Source organism: Chelonoidis abingdonii, chromosome 20 (genome assembly GCF_003597395.2).
Source record: "Chelonoidis abingdonii isolate Lonesome George chromosome 20, CheloAbing_2.0, whole genome shotgun sequence".
NCBI lineage: Eukaryota > Metazoa > Chordata > Testudines > Testudinidae > Chelonoidis > Chelonoidis abingdonii.
In genome coordinates, this window is record NC_133788.1 from 20,665,864 (window position 1) to 20,683,135 (window position 17,272).

Below are 17,272 nucleotides of genomic sequence, written 5' to 3' on the forward strand. Positions count from 1 at the left end.
AATTTTGCTGGCTCCCTGCCTAACCTGTAGTCATGCCCAGCACCAGGCGATACTAACAGACAGAGCATGAAAGGTTTACATCTCTAGTAACTTATCACTCAGAGCACTGTTCACTTAGAGGTCAAAGGGCTTTTTCTGGGGGGTAAATATTTCCAGTTTACAAATGGGGAAAGTCAGGTGAAGAGACTTGCTTCAGATCACACAGTGAATCAGTGGCAGAACTGCATATAAACCTGACTCTCCCTCAGGTACTTATCTATACTGCCTCCTCTATTGAACCAACAAAGCTCAATTCATTCTTGTTTGTCAGTCAGTGTTTATTTAGTACTTTCAAAATATATATATTTCACTAAATATCATCCATTTACATCTACTGAACAAAAGGCAAATAGTTTTTCAATATAAATTCTTTATCAAGTTTATTTTCCTTATTGTTTAAAAATATTTCTTTTAAAAAGTTGGAACCTCTTCTAGTGCTTAAGTATCAGAGGGGTAGCTGTGTTAGTCTGGATCTGTAAAAAGCAAGAGTCCTGTGGCACCTAAGACTAACAGATGTATTGGAGCAGAAGCTTTCGTGGGTGAATACCCACATGCATCTGACGAAGTGGGTATTCACCCACGAAAGCTTATGCTCCAATACGTCTGTTCATCTTAAAGGTGCCACAGGACTCTCTGTTGCTTTTTTCTAGTGCTGAAGTTTATCCAGTCTCTCCCGCTTCAGCTGAAATAGGTCCCCTGTTAATTAACTAGTGTCAGCATAAGATTAGGTATACTTCACTTGAAAGTATGTTCTGGCTTCTCTCCAGCGGCAAATAGAAATATGCCAAGAGTGAGTTCTTTAATTCCGAAAGCTCTAAACACAGCCCCTGCATCACAAAATTTACACCTGGCAGATAGAAGCACAGGTGACTGCAGCATTACATGAGATACCTTGCAACCCTCTAACAGTTATAGCAGGTCTTTCCCTTTGGAAGCTGCAGCCAGTTGAATGTGCTGTCAGATTGAATTACAAGGACTAACGAGTGGACAATCTTTTTTTTTCTGGGGGAGATTCTAGGGATACATGTCCTGGGTTAGAAGGTAAGCAGCAGCCTCAATGTACATTTAGTCAGAACTGGTCTTGAGTATTAGTAAAATCTGTCTCCACCACACCAGAAAGGAAGACATAGAAGACTAATTACAAGGTGTGGAAGATAGTTACTACAACACTAGGCAGGTACCATAAAAGGAAAGAACCCTAAAGAAATTGTCTCTGGTTGTTAAGATGTAAAAAGGCTCTGTTTTATTTTGGGCTTTCACTCTTTACACTGTGTGTATCAGGTCCTGATTTCCCTCTTTTTGGAGGACTCTGGAAAAATCATTGGAGGAACTGAAGTGTGATGGCTCACAGATCGAAACGTAAACCCAAGTTCTAGCTCTCCAGCATAGACTGGGCGAGCTCAGGAGGTGACAGTCCTGAGAAGACATAAGCAGCCCATGTCTGACATGGTCTTTATACAGAATGGAGGGTGCTGCTGCTTCCTGCTTTGCAGTTCTCTTCTCGCTGGTTGCATGACCACTACTTTATGCCCACTGTTGCATTAATTCCTGTATTGCCGCATGGCTTTTCACATCGACATGAAGTGCCAGCCCCAGTACTGTTACTAGCTAGTGCATTCTTACTTTATCTCTCATTGCTTTGTGCCCTTAACATTTCATAGAAAAAAAGAAACTCTCAAGCTGAAAAAGGTCATTACATAAAGTGTGCGCTCAGGGTACAAGTACTGCAGATTGTGTATAGCAGGTCAGGTCACTTTTCTTCAAGAGTAGGCCACCTGTGAAGGCAAAGAAAGATCTTGTATAACTTCAGCAAGGAGATGGAATAAATTCCAACTCCTAGATATTAACAAAGGTGAGTGTGCATTCCCCACTGAACAGACTCTGGATCCAGTAGCACTGCTTTTCTTGGTCCTGGTTCTCTTATTCCCTGTTCTCACCCCTTTTTGACTCTTACTTTGAGTACTGTGTAGAATCCACAGCCTAGATGCTGCATGCCAGAGAAGAATCATCCGTTCACAATACCATGTGACCAGGCTGTAAGGGTAAAGAGTCAGAGTGATGGACAGGAGGGAAGCCTGCATCACTCCACGCAGTACCCACATCCACTGCTCTGAAAGATTCCCCCCTCTACAAGCGGGGTCTGTAGTATGCCACAAAAGGAAAGTCCTATCTTGCTTCAGCAGGACTAGGTGGGCTTTGAAACCTGCTGCTCCTGAGCGATGACTGAGCCAGCACACAGTGTCTGCACTGCCAAGACACCACACAGGGCTTTTCTCTTCAGCACAGGCCACTGATTCTGAGAAAACCCAAACGTGGCCCTCTTCACTGAGCTGGCACGTATTGAGGTGCGGGAGTAGAATGTCTTTGAAATAAAACCTAGAGTTGGTCACAGACTGGCACAATAGTTTAAAAGGGACCTCATCTCATAATGGACGGTAACAAAGAATTCAGGAAGGGACAGAAAACCATGTGCTTCGGGGCTCCAGCCAGTCTCTGACAAGTGGAGACCTAATGTGGGCAATGATTAGCCTGCAATTGCCTGACGGGGGGATCGGCTGGCCATGGTCAGACAGGATATGGCACTAGAGGGACAGTGGATGTGATCCCCAATGGTGATTCCAATTCATCCAGTCTTTACTGACATCTGATCTAGTATTATCATCCCCCTCCGCCTGCAAGTCTACCCAGGGTGTGGCAGGAAAGATTCACAAGTTAGAGTTGACATTATGCTGTGTGGCATGACAGCACATGCAGCCCCTGGTTACCCTCACTTCCCCAAGGCAGCATGTACGACCCTGTTTGCTGCACTACTGGAAGTTGGTCATTTGGACTTAAGACATTGTGTCATGGATCGTCTTGAATCCTCCATCTACTCCAAACTGCAAGTTTCATGCCACCCAGACAGCCCTGCTCCCCCTCTCCAAAGCTCGACAACACTTCTGGGAGGGAGAGAACTATTCCCACATCCACATGGGGAAGTGATTTGTCCAAGGTTACATAGGGTGTCTGCAGCAGAGCCAAGAGCCAACCTTCCCCTCCACAGTATCCCTGTAAGCAATGCGCAGCTGCAAATGCCACATATTCAGTTTGTTAGCCAGGCAGGCAGGCAGCCAACCTATTCCCAAAGAAAGCTCTAATGCCAAAAGAGTGGTGGAAGCAACCCTTGCAGATCCCATCCAGTCATGTCCCAACCCGTTCTTCAGGAGGAGGACTCAGCTTCTCACACGTTACTCACCAAATTGGAGAAATAATGGCCTAGCAGACTCAGAGGGTTTACCCAAGAATCAGCTCAGCCCTGGCTCCTGCTAGCCTAAGTGAGATAGAAGCAGATTGGAGCGCTTCTGGCTGGCCCTGCTATCACACAGATCTCAGCTCAAAAGTTACAGCAGACCAGCTTCCAGGAGAGGAGCAAGACTGGGAAGTGGGACCTCCTGGCGCTAAATGGGCTCAGAAAGAAACCCACATTTAAAACACACAATGGTACAGAGCCCCAAAGCTCACCTTTATCACCGCAGCCAGTATGGCTCCCAGCAGGGCCAGAGCAATGAGTCCCAGTCGGCCTTTGTTAAATCGCTTCAAGAAGAAGAACTTTGCCCAGTTCAGCTTCCTCTGACTGTTTGGCGGGTACCGAATTTTGTTCACACTTTCCATCGTCAGAGACTTAATTAAGCAGGAGCGGCGATGGGAGAAGGTCTCAAAGGTGTGTCTGCCGTGGTAGTTGCCCATTCCACTGTTCCCTGAATGTGTCAACACACACACTAGTTAGCATGCAGTTGGTTGGGCAAGTTAATCAGTTGGGCACATCCAAGCAAGCAGTGACAGAGGCACAGAATATGTAACGTAGACAAGTTCCTTTCGAAACCCAGCTCCTCTCCAGTAACCTGCCCTTTGTCAAACCTTTGGTGGGTCTAAGTCCTGTTCCCAGAGAACAGGTGTCTGCATCACAACGGGACCCCTTGATGGCACTCCCAGCAGAGACCAAGGACTGATTGGGCCTGGAAACTGAGTTAGCAGCTCATCCACAGAAGAGGTCATTCCAGGCCATGGTGGAGGAATGTTGGTGCAATACATGTGGGTGTGCTGGAAGCTGCCTATGTGTGTGTGTCTACCTGCTCTGAGGATAAATGGGGGGAATTCAGGCCAGCACTTTTCTATGGGAACCTGCTGTCTGTATTTATTTAAGAAGGACTAGGGGCCACCCGCTGTACAGAATGCCAGGGCTCTGATCAGTCACGAGATCATTAGAAAGAACCAGTGGCTAAGATACAGCAGGCAGGACTACACAGCACACTCATGGTTTATTACACAGAGTTCCTGTAACTCACCGACTCCACCAAAGGGCAGATCTGGGAGAGTGTAGTGCATAATGACATCGTTTGCAGTGACACCTCCGCTGGACGTCTCTGATATCATCCTTTTGATCAACTAATAAAACACAAAGAGACGATACAATGCCAGATAGCCTCCCATCTGCCTTTAATATAAAGTTTTAGAGGGATGATCAACACCGTGATAGAAACTATCTTGACAAAGAAATTTAGGGATGATGGGAACCCGCTCAAATTTAGAGATGATGGGAACTACCTGTGGCTTCAGAAATGTTCTGTTTCTCCAGACATTTAATGGGGAAATTTTTTTTTGAGGAAGTCTCCAAAATGGCACCATGTAGTGTTCATGTAGCACCCAATATTTTCCTTGGCATCTTGTCAGATTACAGCATTGTGATGAATGTTTTAAGACCACCACTACAGAGTCAAGTTTTAGAAATGTTTAAAGGGACAAATATTTCAAAGCTAAATGCAGTGAGAATCAAGAGGTGAGAACGGGTGGATGATCAGGGTTACATCACACAGCTTTGGAATTCAGCTGCTATTTCATCAGCCCTGACTAAGTAAGGATTGAAAAGTTCCCCTGAGAGAACCCAAGAGACTGGCCAATTAGGGAAATGCTCTAAGAAGCCACCCGTAAGGGATGCAGGTTTTATATGGGTATAAATGTAATAAAATCTCAGAGTGCTGAATTAGCAGCTGTATTCCAAGGGCTGGCAAACAGGCTAACTAGGGCCAAGTGTCACAATGAAGAAGTTGGTGCTGACTGCACAAGATCCTTCGATGCTCAGACTTTGAGATGCCTGATAACTGTCCCTTCCAGGAGGAGCTACCATTTGTACAGAGGTTTAATACTATGTATTAACAGAATTCTTTCCTGTTTTAGAACTAGGAGTTCAGATTCAAGATGACAAATTCTCTTAGCTACACAAGTACAACCCCACTGCCCTCAGCGAACTGCACCAGCAGCTGGGTTAGACTAAGCTTTCCCGTACAGATGGACCCCCTCCCCCACTCCTTATAATGTATTTGGCTTTATCACATTCCCACTAGCTCTAGCTGATTCAGTGGTCTGTACAAGATCTGTACTAGCTAGAATCTTTGCAAGTCCAGAGGCCTCAACTTGCCTAATATTGTAATTGAAGATTACCAGCCTCTGTTACTGACCGTGTCCTTACCCGAGCTAGTATTTCAGTCTCTGCTATGTTGCCAAGCTACACATTCTTATGTAACACTCTTCTGGTGGTGTACAAACAGGCCTGACCCATTTCGAGAGTCCAGTGACCGTGAGCTATTATGATGAGCAGTGGAGTGGTGGGAAACCGCCTGTCAAAATGACCCATCTATGTTGTGTTCCCACCTGGGAGTGAGGGCAAAACAGATTGATTTAATCTGCCACCATTAAGGAGTATAGGGGATTTCCAGCAGCTTTGGGAATATCTGGTTCCACAGAACCCAAGAGCTGGGATTTAACAGGAGCTAAAGCCAAACGCACTCAGTGAAGCTGTGCCAAGATGAACCTGGCTCTGTGTTTATAATATGCAGGGCAGAGTTGTGGGTCCAACTCTGGAGTCCAGGACCTACCTTTTTATCATTGGAAAATAAATAAAGGGCAAGCGGCTTCTCTCGCTGATTGATGAACTCAATTGCTTCATCTGCACTCTTTATAGTCACGATTGGAAGGAGGGGACCAAAAATTTCTTCTTTCATGATCTTGGATTCTGGACTAACATCAGTGAGTATAGTCGGGGCTACAACAGACGGGGAGAAGACTGAATTAGGACATAGGGAAATAAATGCTCTGCTCAGGAAGCCCCACCCACTCACCTGCATCTAGCTCAGCAATGGTCAAGCACGACTAGTATCCCCATCTCAGTTTTCAAAGAAAATAAACGCAGTTCTCATGGTCTAGTAAGATGGGCACGTAGCCCGTAGGGCCAGCTTAGCCTGATTTCACTAGGCGTAACACAAGGAATCTACAGGCCTGCATCCTGCAAGACACTGGCCTAAGCAAGTTAGTAAGTAAAGTACAGACCTCTGAACTTTGGCACAAATAAAGTGGCCCAACAGTTGCCCTAGATTTGAGGATCTGGGAATAGCTTGAAGTTGACATGAGACTAAGCAACCGCGGGAATACTGAACTGATACTAAGCTTGGATATTTTCAGACAGGATCATTGGCAGACATCTAACCACAAATGTGCTTTAGCAATAGGCATGAGTCAATAGGGATGAATATGCTAGCCTATCAGGGAAAGGCACCCCAGTATTATGAGGGTGAGGAAGTTGAATATGGAGAGAGGAGGCAGAGTTTTTGTATGAATATTCAGGCTTATTCCCAGGCCTTATGTAAGCAAGAAACCACATGAAGAAGGCAGCTACCCCTCCATCCTTCAATCCTTCATCACCTATCTTCAAGCACTGGGGATCCGGACCATCGAACCCATTTTGCATGCTGGAGACAGGGCTAGTCCTTTGTCTCGTCTCTGACCACCAGAGCTCCAAGAAAGGGGTGAGAGTATATAAGTACGACCATATGCAAGGCAAGGACTAACAGTTAAGATTTCTCTAATACTCTGTTATTGGTATTTGCTTCTGTGGTTCAGAGCTTTCTTGTCTCTATTAATTGTATTAATAACGGTGGTTAAGGTTGTGTTTTGCTCTCCAGGTGAGTACCCTTTCCATACAACTTGGGGTTCCCTCAAAGATATCTAACGTGTCAGTTTTTGACTCTGTTGTGTCTGATTCAGGGGGAAAGAACCTTAGGAACTCCTCTCCTTGGCCGAGCACCAACTGGCATTTATCATAGGACCAGGCTACAGTATGTATCATTAGCAGTTAGGTCAAGTGACTTGCCCAAGGTCCCACAGGAAGTCAGTGCCAGAGCTGACAACAAACCCAGGTTTCCTGGATCCCAGCCCCATGTTGGGAAGGCAATAGGCAGACCTCAGGGCCTGAGCACAATCTGGGGCTTTGTACCATCGTGTGACTTCCAAACAGGTACCACAAGCCTCTTGGTGACTTAGAAGAGATTTGTACAGATTAACAGGAGCCTGAGAGCTGAGCTTGTGGGGCGGGGGGAGGAAGAAGACCTGAAAATGAGGAAACGAAAGCTGGTCTGTTATTCTGCCATTCACCAGTGCTTTGTTCATACTAGACTTGAGGAGAACGAATAGCTATGTCAAAACACTGGAACAGCCACCACAAACACCTCTCCCGTAGGAACATCAAGCTGCAGTAGGAGGAGATATTCCTATGTGTTCACTTTTCATTTTAATCATGTGCACCAACTGGATTAAATACAGGCCAAATGAGCCAGAAGTCTGACTACACATCAGCTCAGAGAGGACACTAGCTGGATATAAGGATCATGGTAACACCTATATGCCATCCTCTTGTCCCAAGCAAACGTAGAGGGAATACCTATAAAGCACGTAGCCTCATCAGTCTCTCCTCCGTAAGCTATCTTCTGTCCTTCCAGCAGCGTCACGAGCCTTTTAAAGTGGTGCTTGTTGATGATCCTTTCATAATCTGGAGACTTTTTTATATCTTCCCCATGGAATTCCTGTAAAAAGAAGAAAAGAAAAGAGGGTGGGGTTTAAAAACTGGACATGTTTGATCAATAATCTGGCACCTACCTCCCTAGGCCAGAGTCAGCACAGACATCAGCTGGACTACTGCAGAGGCTGCAAATCCTGTCATTACTCAGATGTGGCCATTTCTCAGCCTCACAAGTGCCTGTCATCTCCTTGAAATGTATTGGTGTGCTCTCTGCAGGTGTGGATTTCCAGCTACACTTGCACAGCACAGTTCTGAAACTCTACAGGCTAGGGAAAACTGAATCGACACTAGGAAACACAAGTGGGACCATCTGACAGAGTAAGTCCCCAGACTTGGCACTGCTACAACACGGGCTTTGGAGTTGTCAAGCAGTTTACAAGGCACACACTTGACACCATCATGAGCCTGAAACACAGGTTTGTAATTACCGGAATTCTGGGAGCAAACACACAACTACAATTGCAGGGAAAGCAGCTGCAGATTTGCAAAGCACACGTCACTTAACACTTACCTTGAGAGTCTTCTTGATATTCTCCACTACTTTGTTCTGGATGGATTGGTCACAGAGGATGTAATCGGGGGCAATGCAGGTCTGCCCACAGTTCAAATACTTTCCCCAAGCTACTCGTCTAAGGAAGGAAGAAAAGGATTGATCTCCATTTACTAGTGTTTTACTGACAAGAGGAGCCAGCTCTACCTGGGGCACTACGGATGCACCACACCCATCCCAAACCATTCTGAAGTGATTACTATCTTGATGTTCAGCATCTCCTAGGAGCACAGCTCCCTTCAGGAGGATGACTCATGTGGTGGGGAGAAGGAATGTTCCTTCCCAGAGACTACACCTCAATGATGCTCCTTTCTAGTGATCCGTAAACAAATTTTGAAATCTAGATAAACTGATCTCATTGGAACCCCCAATAAGAGTCAGAGGATTCCCCCAGCTGATGCTGACGGGATTCTGAAGCCAATGCTGCATGCAGATGCTAAAAAGCAATGGATCAACTGCAGCATAAACTCCAGCAATTCAAGAGCACCTGAACCCTGCAGTGTTCTGCTTTAATTAAAAATAGCAAAGAGTTAGAGCAGTAGCCTTGAACAATGTACAGCAGCTATCTTTCTGTAACATTCTGCATCAGCACTGGCTATCAGTCTATCATATCTACAGGCTGCAGCCTTCCAAAGTCTTTGCCTAGCAAGACCGTTAGTACATGTCTGTACAAACAGCACAGATTTTAGTCTCATTTTACAATATAAAACAGCAGCACAGGCATGTAAGCATATATACCTGGATGTTGTGGGAAAGATGGTACCACCCACCAAATCCGGGAAAGTCAAAGCGAGACTTCAAGTGGGATTAAAAAATTCAGTGGCTGCAATGACTGAAACACGACCTAAGTCACGTGTGCCATGCTATGATTTTCTTATGTTAAAGAACTCTGCGTTCTTACAATTAACACAAGCCTTACTCAAGCTCCCCCACACGAGATACTCAAGCTCTGCTTGGGCAAATGGAAAACTGAGTTATGAGCATACAATATAATGTGCTTCTCCTCCACAACTTTTCAATCTAAGCCATTTTCTTTTGCTCTGCTGCAGGAAAAATGTTAATACCCCAGCATCCATAATAAACTGGGTTACTGAATTAGGCCTCTAAAGAATGTTGCCTCCTATTTTAAAACAGACCTTTCTAAATATTTGGTTGTGTACTGCTCAATAATTCACAGAGCAGAGTCCCATCAAGGCACAGCAGCTGCCATACACAAGTCCGGGGAAGTGTTCTGAGATTGCTGTTGGGGGACTCTGAACTTGTGCCCTTTGTTCTAGATTCTGCAGAATGGCTGTGAAACTGAATGGGATGATACAAACAAAAATCCAAAACTACGGCCTTGATCCCGCCAGCTACTTGCACATGGAGCAACTTGCAAGACTGGGGTCTATTTAAATAACGAGGGGGCAGGTTAAGCTAATTTTTAAAGTCTCCTCCCTCGCCTACTGCAGTCGGTCAAGTACACCCCTACCCCAATATAATGCCACCCAATAGAACACGAATTCAGATATAATGCGGTAAAGCAGCGCTCCGGGGGGGGGGCAGGGCTGCATGTTCTGGTGGATCAAAGCAAGTTTGATATAACACGGTTTCACCTATAACACGGTAAGATTTTTTGGCTCCCGAGGACAGCATTGTATCGAGATAGAGGTGTATAAGCAACTGTGCAAACCACTACATCAAATTTATTTAAACTAATTAGATAAAAGCTTTTAAAAAACATTAACAGAGCCAAATATGCTAAAATAAAAGGTTCATCTTTCAGTTTCTATTTATCAAAACTCAAACTAGCAGAGGTGGCCTCAAGTGGGAGCCAACCAAAACCCCAAGACAGAGAGAAACCAGCGTAGGAAAGACAGTTTGGCCATAAGCTGCTACCATAGTCAGAGAGGCATGTGGCCAACAGTGAGAGCCACAAGCACTCCTCATGGACTTCTCCCTACCCCTAGCAATCGAGCCTCGAGAGGATGACCTCACCTGCAGGCAATGTCAAGGTTGCAGTCCTTATCGATGTAACACGGACTTTTTCCACCCAGTTCAAGAGTGACAGGGGTGAGGTGCTTGGCAGCAGCTTCCATCACAATTTTGCCCACCTGGGAACTCCCGGTATAGAAGATGTGATCAAACCTCTCCTTTAGCAGCTCAGTTGTCTCCGTGACCCCTCCATTAATAACTGGGTACAGGTCCTTCAAATGCAGACAGAAATAGCAAGATGTTTGTGTAACTGACTTGACTTTGGTACAATAAATGTCAAGAGATTTGTAACACTAGATCATGACTTTGCTGTTACTGCATGGCAGGTTCATTGCCAATGCAGAATCACCATCCCATTTGGACTGTTTGCCTAGAAATCTCAACACTGCAAAATGTCTCCCACGCCTGATGTGAGCTGTTAACTCCAGATCCAAAGTCTGACTCCTGCAAGCAAAGCATCAATTGTTTTAACAAAGCTGCAGCCACTTGGGATACAATTATTACCAGTACCAGGTTACAGAAGCCAAGATGAAACCAAAGCCAACAGCAAGAGTTTTTGGTGCAGAAATGGCATTTGCTTCTTAGCTCTTGGACATTTTTACTGATGTGTCAGTAGAAGTCATTGGAATAAACACCACAATATTCCAGCATGATGGGAAGTCTGGTTTACTTTCACAGCTTCATTATTTTTAGACAACTGTCTAACGAGGCATGACTGCAGCATCACAGGAAATACTTGCAACAGACTGCAACTGTCTCTCCTGGGCCATCTGGCTGTGCTCATTAAAAAGAGTGCTGACATGCTAATGCTGCCTGTGGGGGGAGAATTAAGCCTTTGCTGCTGATAAACCCACTACCAGAGTTCCTTTAGCAAGGCATGGACTAGACTAAAGCATTTACTGCCCGCCGTTCCAGCTGAAGGAGCCTGTTCTCTTCTAGCCAGGAAGTCCCATTCCATCCCCATTCTTCAAAAGGGCAGACACATGGAGTCAAATATGGGGGTACTAGCAGGCACTATTGCTTCACAACCACCACCACCAGCAGGTAGGAAACCTCAGGCTGCAGGGCATAAGCGAATCTCTAACGATTAGAGACCAGAATGAGACCTCACGTAGGGGGAAGATTAGCACACATCTGCCTTTGGCAGGGTTCTTGCACCTCCTGAAGCATCTGGCGTTGGCCACTGTCAGACAGGATACAGAGCTCTGTGGACCTTGGGTCAGATCCAACATGGCTAGTCCCATGTTCCTAAGAAGGGGAAGTCTGAACTGTCTGTAAGGAAGGACCTATAACGAAATGCTCCATGGCAACAGTCAGGAAGAATTGCAACATGTTAACCGAGTTGCAGACAAAACCAGGCTGAATGAGAAGCTGGTTAACTGTTCCCCTTGCAAAAGGCAAAGAAAACGCTTGCTTGATTTAATATTGTGGGAAGGCAAAATTCCCTTTTGGCAAATCATCTGCTAGCCCTGCACAGATAAGTTAGGAAATGAGCGTCTCCAAAATGTCTGGCATTCAAGCCACCTCTTGACTCCCCTCCCCAACCCCTAACACAGAACCACTTGTAGGGGCGCACCCCTCACTTATCCCATTGTGCCAACTCTAGTAGGTTTCAGAATCTCAAGGCAGCTCTCCACTAAAAGGAGGCTGGAACAGTTTCCTAGCTGGGACCAATCAAATTGGTAGTTTTACATCTATCCCCAGTGAGATTTTAACACTCAAACACCGCAAGTCCTGTCAGGGCTAGGATAGGAGAATCAAAACCGGCCTTAAAGAGGAGCATAAGCAGTGCAGCAAATCTCACTCTAAGAGGGAACTGGTATGACAAATATAGGCCCAGAGGTGGATTGGCCTTTATCCTCTACTGAGAGCTCAGAGATCCACTAGCCCACCAGAGATGGCCAGGAACAGCTAGGTTTCTACACTCAAGTAGCTATGACTGCAGATTAAGAGTGGTTGCAACATTTTGATTCTATGTCACTGGCACAAAAGCAGCAGCTGTTCACTTTAGAAATAATGCCGCTTCCCTAGCCCCAGCCCTAAGTTTGTATCTGTGGAGGGCCCAGGCACTACAAGACAAATGAATAAAACTGAAACCAACAGAACTGTCAGGAGTGTTGGCTTTTACTGACCTTGTCAATATACTGTGGGATCAGCTCAGCTACAAGTTTTGCTGTATTTCCACTTATCTCGGAAGGTTTGATTACTACAGCATTTCCTAAGAGACAAAAAACAGGACAACGTGTTGTCTGCTTGAGCCTGTAACCCAGGAAGGGAGAAAGGATGAGGGGAAAGGCCAACCACAAGGCATAAGGATCATACCATACCTGCTGCAATGGCCCCTATTAGAGGCTGCATAGTCAGGACAAAGGGGTAGTTCCAAGCCCCAATCACCAGGACCACACCCAGCGGTTCGCGGTGGATGTAGACCTCATCTGTCAGCGTCATTATATTCTTCGGCACAGACTGAGGGGCGAGCCAGGTAGGAAGCTTGTCCAGCGCGAGGGCGATCTCCCCCAGCACGCCCATGATCTCGAAGCCGTAGGCATTGCACTGGCTCTGCGGTACACAACGGGCCGCGTCACTGCGGACACCGCGGCACAAACAGGAGGGCGGCAAGTGCAATTAGCACGAGCCGAATGTGCCGCTCGCTGGTGGCGACGCTGGGTTCCCGCTCCCGGGGCCAGGCCGGATCGCCCAGCAGCGGGCAGGCGAGTGGGACCTTTCCCCTCAGGACACGTTTATACCACAGACCTGACTCCGCTTCGGAGCCTCGGCCGAGGCGAACCCGAGGAGCAGGCGGCTGGACGGACCCTGCCGGGCGCCTCCCCCGGGCCTGAGGCCTCACTGCCCACCCGCCCACCCCGGGCCCAGGCCGGGCCCCGGCAGCCCGCGGGGACGGGGGGACCGGGCACCTTGTGCAGATCCGCGTGCAGCGCGGCGGCGATCTCCGCCTCCTTCTCCTTCACCAGCCGCTCCAGGGCCCGCAGCTGCCGCAGCCGGAAGCCCAGCGGGCGGGAGCGGCCCGAGCGGAACGCGGCCCCCGCCGCGCGCCACGAACCATGCCGGCCTTGGTGTCCATGGCCGGGAGCTGCCGTTCAAAGCGGGGCGTGGCGCGCGCGAGCTCTTGCGCTCCTGCCTCACCTCCGCGGACACGCCTCCTTCCGGCACCTGAGCAGCGAGGGAGCGACGCGCACTTAGAGGGTCAGCAAAGAGCAGGGGCCCGGGGAGACCGCCCCCCCGAGAAGAGAAGGGAGGGGGACCCGTGGGGGGAAACGCCACCCACACGAGAGAGAAGGAGAGGGGTCCTGAGGAACCCACGCACCACCCCCGAGAGAGAAGGAGGGGCCCGTGCGGGAACCCACCCCCCCGAGAGACAGGGAGGGGCCCGGGGGGAACCCGCCCCCCGAGAGACGAAGGGAGGCGGGCCCTGGAGGAACCACCACCCCCCCCGAGAAGAAGGGAAGAGCACGTGGTGGAACCGCCCCCCAGAGGAAGCTGAGGAGGCCCGGAGGAACCCCCCCCCCCGAGAGAAGGGAGAGCCCGTGGGGGATACCGCCCCCTCGAGAGAGAAGGGAGGGCCTGGAGGAACCCCCGACCCACCCCCAGAGAAGGAGGAGCCCGGTGGGGCATCCCCGCCCCCCTCGAGAGAGAAGGGAGGGGCCCTGGAGGAACCCACCACCCCCCCCCGAGAGAAGGGAGGAGCCCGTGGGGGAACCCGCCCCCCTCGAGAGAGAAGGGAGGGGCCCTGGAGGAACCCACCACCCCCCGAGAGAGAAGGGAGGGGCCCGTGGGGGAACCCGCCCCCCCCGAGAGAGAAGGGGGGGGCCCGTGGGGGAACCCGCCCCCCCGAGAGAGAAGGGGGGGCCGTGGGGGAACCCGCCCCCCCCGAGAGAAGGGAGGGGACGCTAGGAGAACCCAGACCCCCCGCCTCCAGGGAGAGTCACCCAGGGACTGGAGGGACCCAGATGCTCCACCTGCTTCCAAGCACACGGAGTTTGTAGAGGATTCTGGACGTGGGTCCCTGTCAGGGTGTGCACTGTGTCGGGGTGGGTGTTGTGGGGTGGGGGGTGCAGCATCAGGGTGGGCAAGGGTCCCTGGCAGGGTGGGTGGAGAGCCAGGGTGGATGGGTCCTTGGTGAGCAAGTGCAGCATTGGGTGTGGGTAGGGGCAGGGGCAGAGTGGGTGCAAGTGGGGGGTAGGTGCATGTCCCTGTCATGCAGAGCCAGTCACCAGTCTATGAGACCTGCTTTAATCCATCTGTGGCTTCTGCAGCCCGTTCTGCTTTTCTTAGGGCCTGATTTTCAGAAGCATTGAGCACCTGCATCTCCTTGACTTTATTTGGAGCTGTGGGGACCAAGTACCCCTAAAAATCAGGCCAATAGTCCCTTGATTGTACCCGGTGCTGTACAGCTGTGAGCTGTGCCACAGATAGTGAGTCCCTGGCTCACTATGTCTACACTGCAGCTGGTAGTGTGCCTCCTGGCCTGGCAGACTGACTCCAGCTACTGCGCTAAACACAGCGGTGTAGAGGTTGTGGAATAGGATAGCCCCCAGTGTTTGAGCCTCCCCACCCACCTAGCTCTACACTTCAGTCACTAGCTCATGCCATAATGTCTACAGTGCTATTTTTAGCACACTCGCTGGATCAGAGCTAGCACGTGGCTGTCAGGGAGGTACTAACCCAGCTGCAGTGGGGACATATCCTAAAGGCTTGAGCAGCAGCTATGATATAGAACAAGCAAAAGAAAGTGTACGGTGTTTGGAGCTGAATTTCACATAGAAGTGCAGTTTCAGCTGTCCTTGGGAACAGGGGCACTTGATGTGCGGCACCTGGGAGGCTGATGCAGGGGCCTAGGGTAGCAGCATGACCATGAATACGGATCAGGAGTAGACAGGAGGCAAAGCTCTGCCTTTAGGCTGGAAGGGAGGGACTACGTGTAGGAGAGCTGGAGATAGAGACAGACAAGGGTAGAAGCGAGAATGCAGGAGCCATTGCAATCTAGGGCATGGGGTAAATTACTCTGCAAATTTGCGAACACCACTAGGGCCCTTGCCGGTTCAGGTATGGCCAGCCCAGGGGGCCTATTCCTGATCCTGAGTCAATATTTACAGAGCATATAGGGCTCATTTGAACAAACAGGTACAGAGGCATTTACATGGAGCTACTTCACCCCTCCCAGGGCCCTTCAGCTGGTGACAAGGCTACTAATCCTCTGCTCATTAACTCTGAGATCATGAAGTCACAAGATTATGGCTGCAGTTGGGGAACATTTAGCAAGGGCTAGAGAGACTCCTGAGCACCAAAGGACCCTATGTTCATGCAAATAGCAGCAAAAACCTATGGACAACATGCCAACAGAACATAGCTGCTTGACCTGGGGAACTCTAAGTCAGTCTATTTCAGAGTGGTCCGTGGGGTACCAGCTGCTCTCTTGCCAGTTCCCAGGGTCAGATAGGGCAGCTAACAAATCTGCCCTGCCCATGTTCTATCCCAGACTTCAGGAATTTATTTAAACATATCCCCCACACACCCTTGTGTTTATTTAAATGCTACCAAAACCTGTAAATATTAAGAATGAATTTATTTTGAAGTGTGGCACCATTCGCTCTAGTGGCTAGGCACCTACCCTGCAAAACACAGCTTGATCACTGCTAATTTTACAATGATAGGAGCCCTGGGTTATAATGAAGCTATTTGTGTTCACAGAACAACTTCACTGTAAATGGAGACTTCATTCAATCTACTCTATTAAAACAATACAAGCATTTCATTCTTTGTCTCTATGTCAGAGTTTACTAGAAACAGATTCCACTACGTAAAAACACCTAAGTAAGAGGAGGAAAGCTATTCCTGCAGAAGCACTCTTCCTTGCCTGAGAAAACAAAGGGCAGATATTTCATAATAAATAGCTGCAGTGGTTCCCCATCCCTAGGAGTAGGTCGTTTGCTATTAAGCTTTAACAAAAGTGGCTTGTTATGAAAAGACATTACCTTAAACGCAGCTTCCCCCTGGACTGCTCGACAGCAATGAGTGCAAAGAACACAACCCTGCCCCTGACACCTCCCTACTTTAACTTCATCCCTCCCACTAAGGAAATTTGGCCCCAAGCCCAGAGTCAGTGTATAGTATCTGCAAGAAAACAAACACACCCTTATATGTAATTGGGGGCTGTTAATATTTAGTTGCCAGTTATTTTCTTGCCTGTGGATCTTGGCAGGTTCTACAAAGTCCAAAGTACATAGGCACTTAATACCTTTCAGGATCTGGGCCAAAGTCCCATTGGAATTAATTCAGGATCTGGGCCACTGTTCCCACCTTGAGCTCCTCAACATTTCAGTTCCCACTCTCCTTAAAATCTTAACTCCATCCCATCAGGTCTCAGTCCATCTCACTCCATTTCCTGGGTGCATCTCAGAGGGTTTCCTTTCACTGCACCTATGTCCAAGAGGAGAGATTTAAGGAAGAGGGAATGGGCAGAGAGGGTAAAGAAGATAAAGACAGGAAAGGAAGAAAAGATAAGCAACAGAAAGAAATGTTATGATTTTGAGGAGGGAAGATTACAAGGAATCTCCATACAGCTCTAGCAACATGACCCAATCATCTGTAAACCTGTTTTCTAAGGGGTTTCTGCTCCCACAGATAAACTTTTGAATTCTCCATTTTTTTGGGGGTGGTGGTGGTGGTTTGAAAGGGTTTGAAGGAAAAGTAGTTTCCAGTGAGATCATGTGAGAAGAGTCCGTCTAGGCAATGCCCATCTGCTTTGTTCTGTCTGAATGACTGCGACCGCTAGGCCAGTGAAAGAATGAACTTTCCAAAGC

The 17,272-nt window shown here is 48.3% G+C and overlaps 1 protein-coding gene across 1 annotated transcript; it reads right to left on the reverse strand.

The window, feature by feature from the left end:
• Positions 1-296: 296 nt before the first annotated feature.
• Positions 297-16,505, reverse strand: LOC116827924 (aldehyde dehydrogenase family 3 member A2). Its single transcript, XM_075059514.1, has 11 exons — positions 16,445-16,505; positions 13,367-13,542; positions 12,779-13,010; positions 12,584-12,669; positions 10,455-10,663; positions 8,439-8,556; positions 7,790-7,931; positions 5,952-6,118; positions 4,365-4,464; positions 3,541-3,776; positions 297-1,814 (listed from the first exon to the last, which is right to left on the reverse strand). Exons 3-11 carry the CDS (start codon positions 12,978-12,980, stop codon positions 1,800-1,802), a joined length of 1,275 nt encoding a protein of 424 aa, XP_074915615.1. The 5' UTR covers positions 12,981-13,010; positions 13,367-13,542; positions 16,445-16,505; the 3' UTR covers positions 297-1,799.
• Between the last annotated feature and the right edge of the window lie 767 nt (positions 16,506-17,272).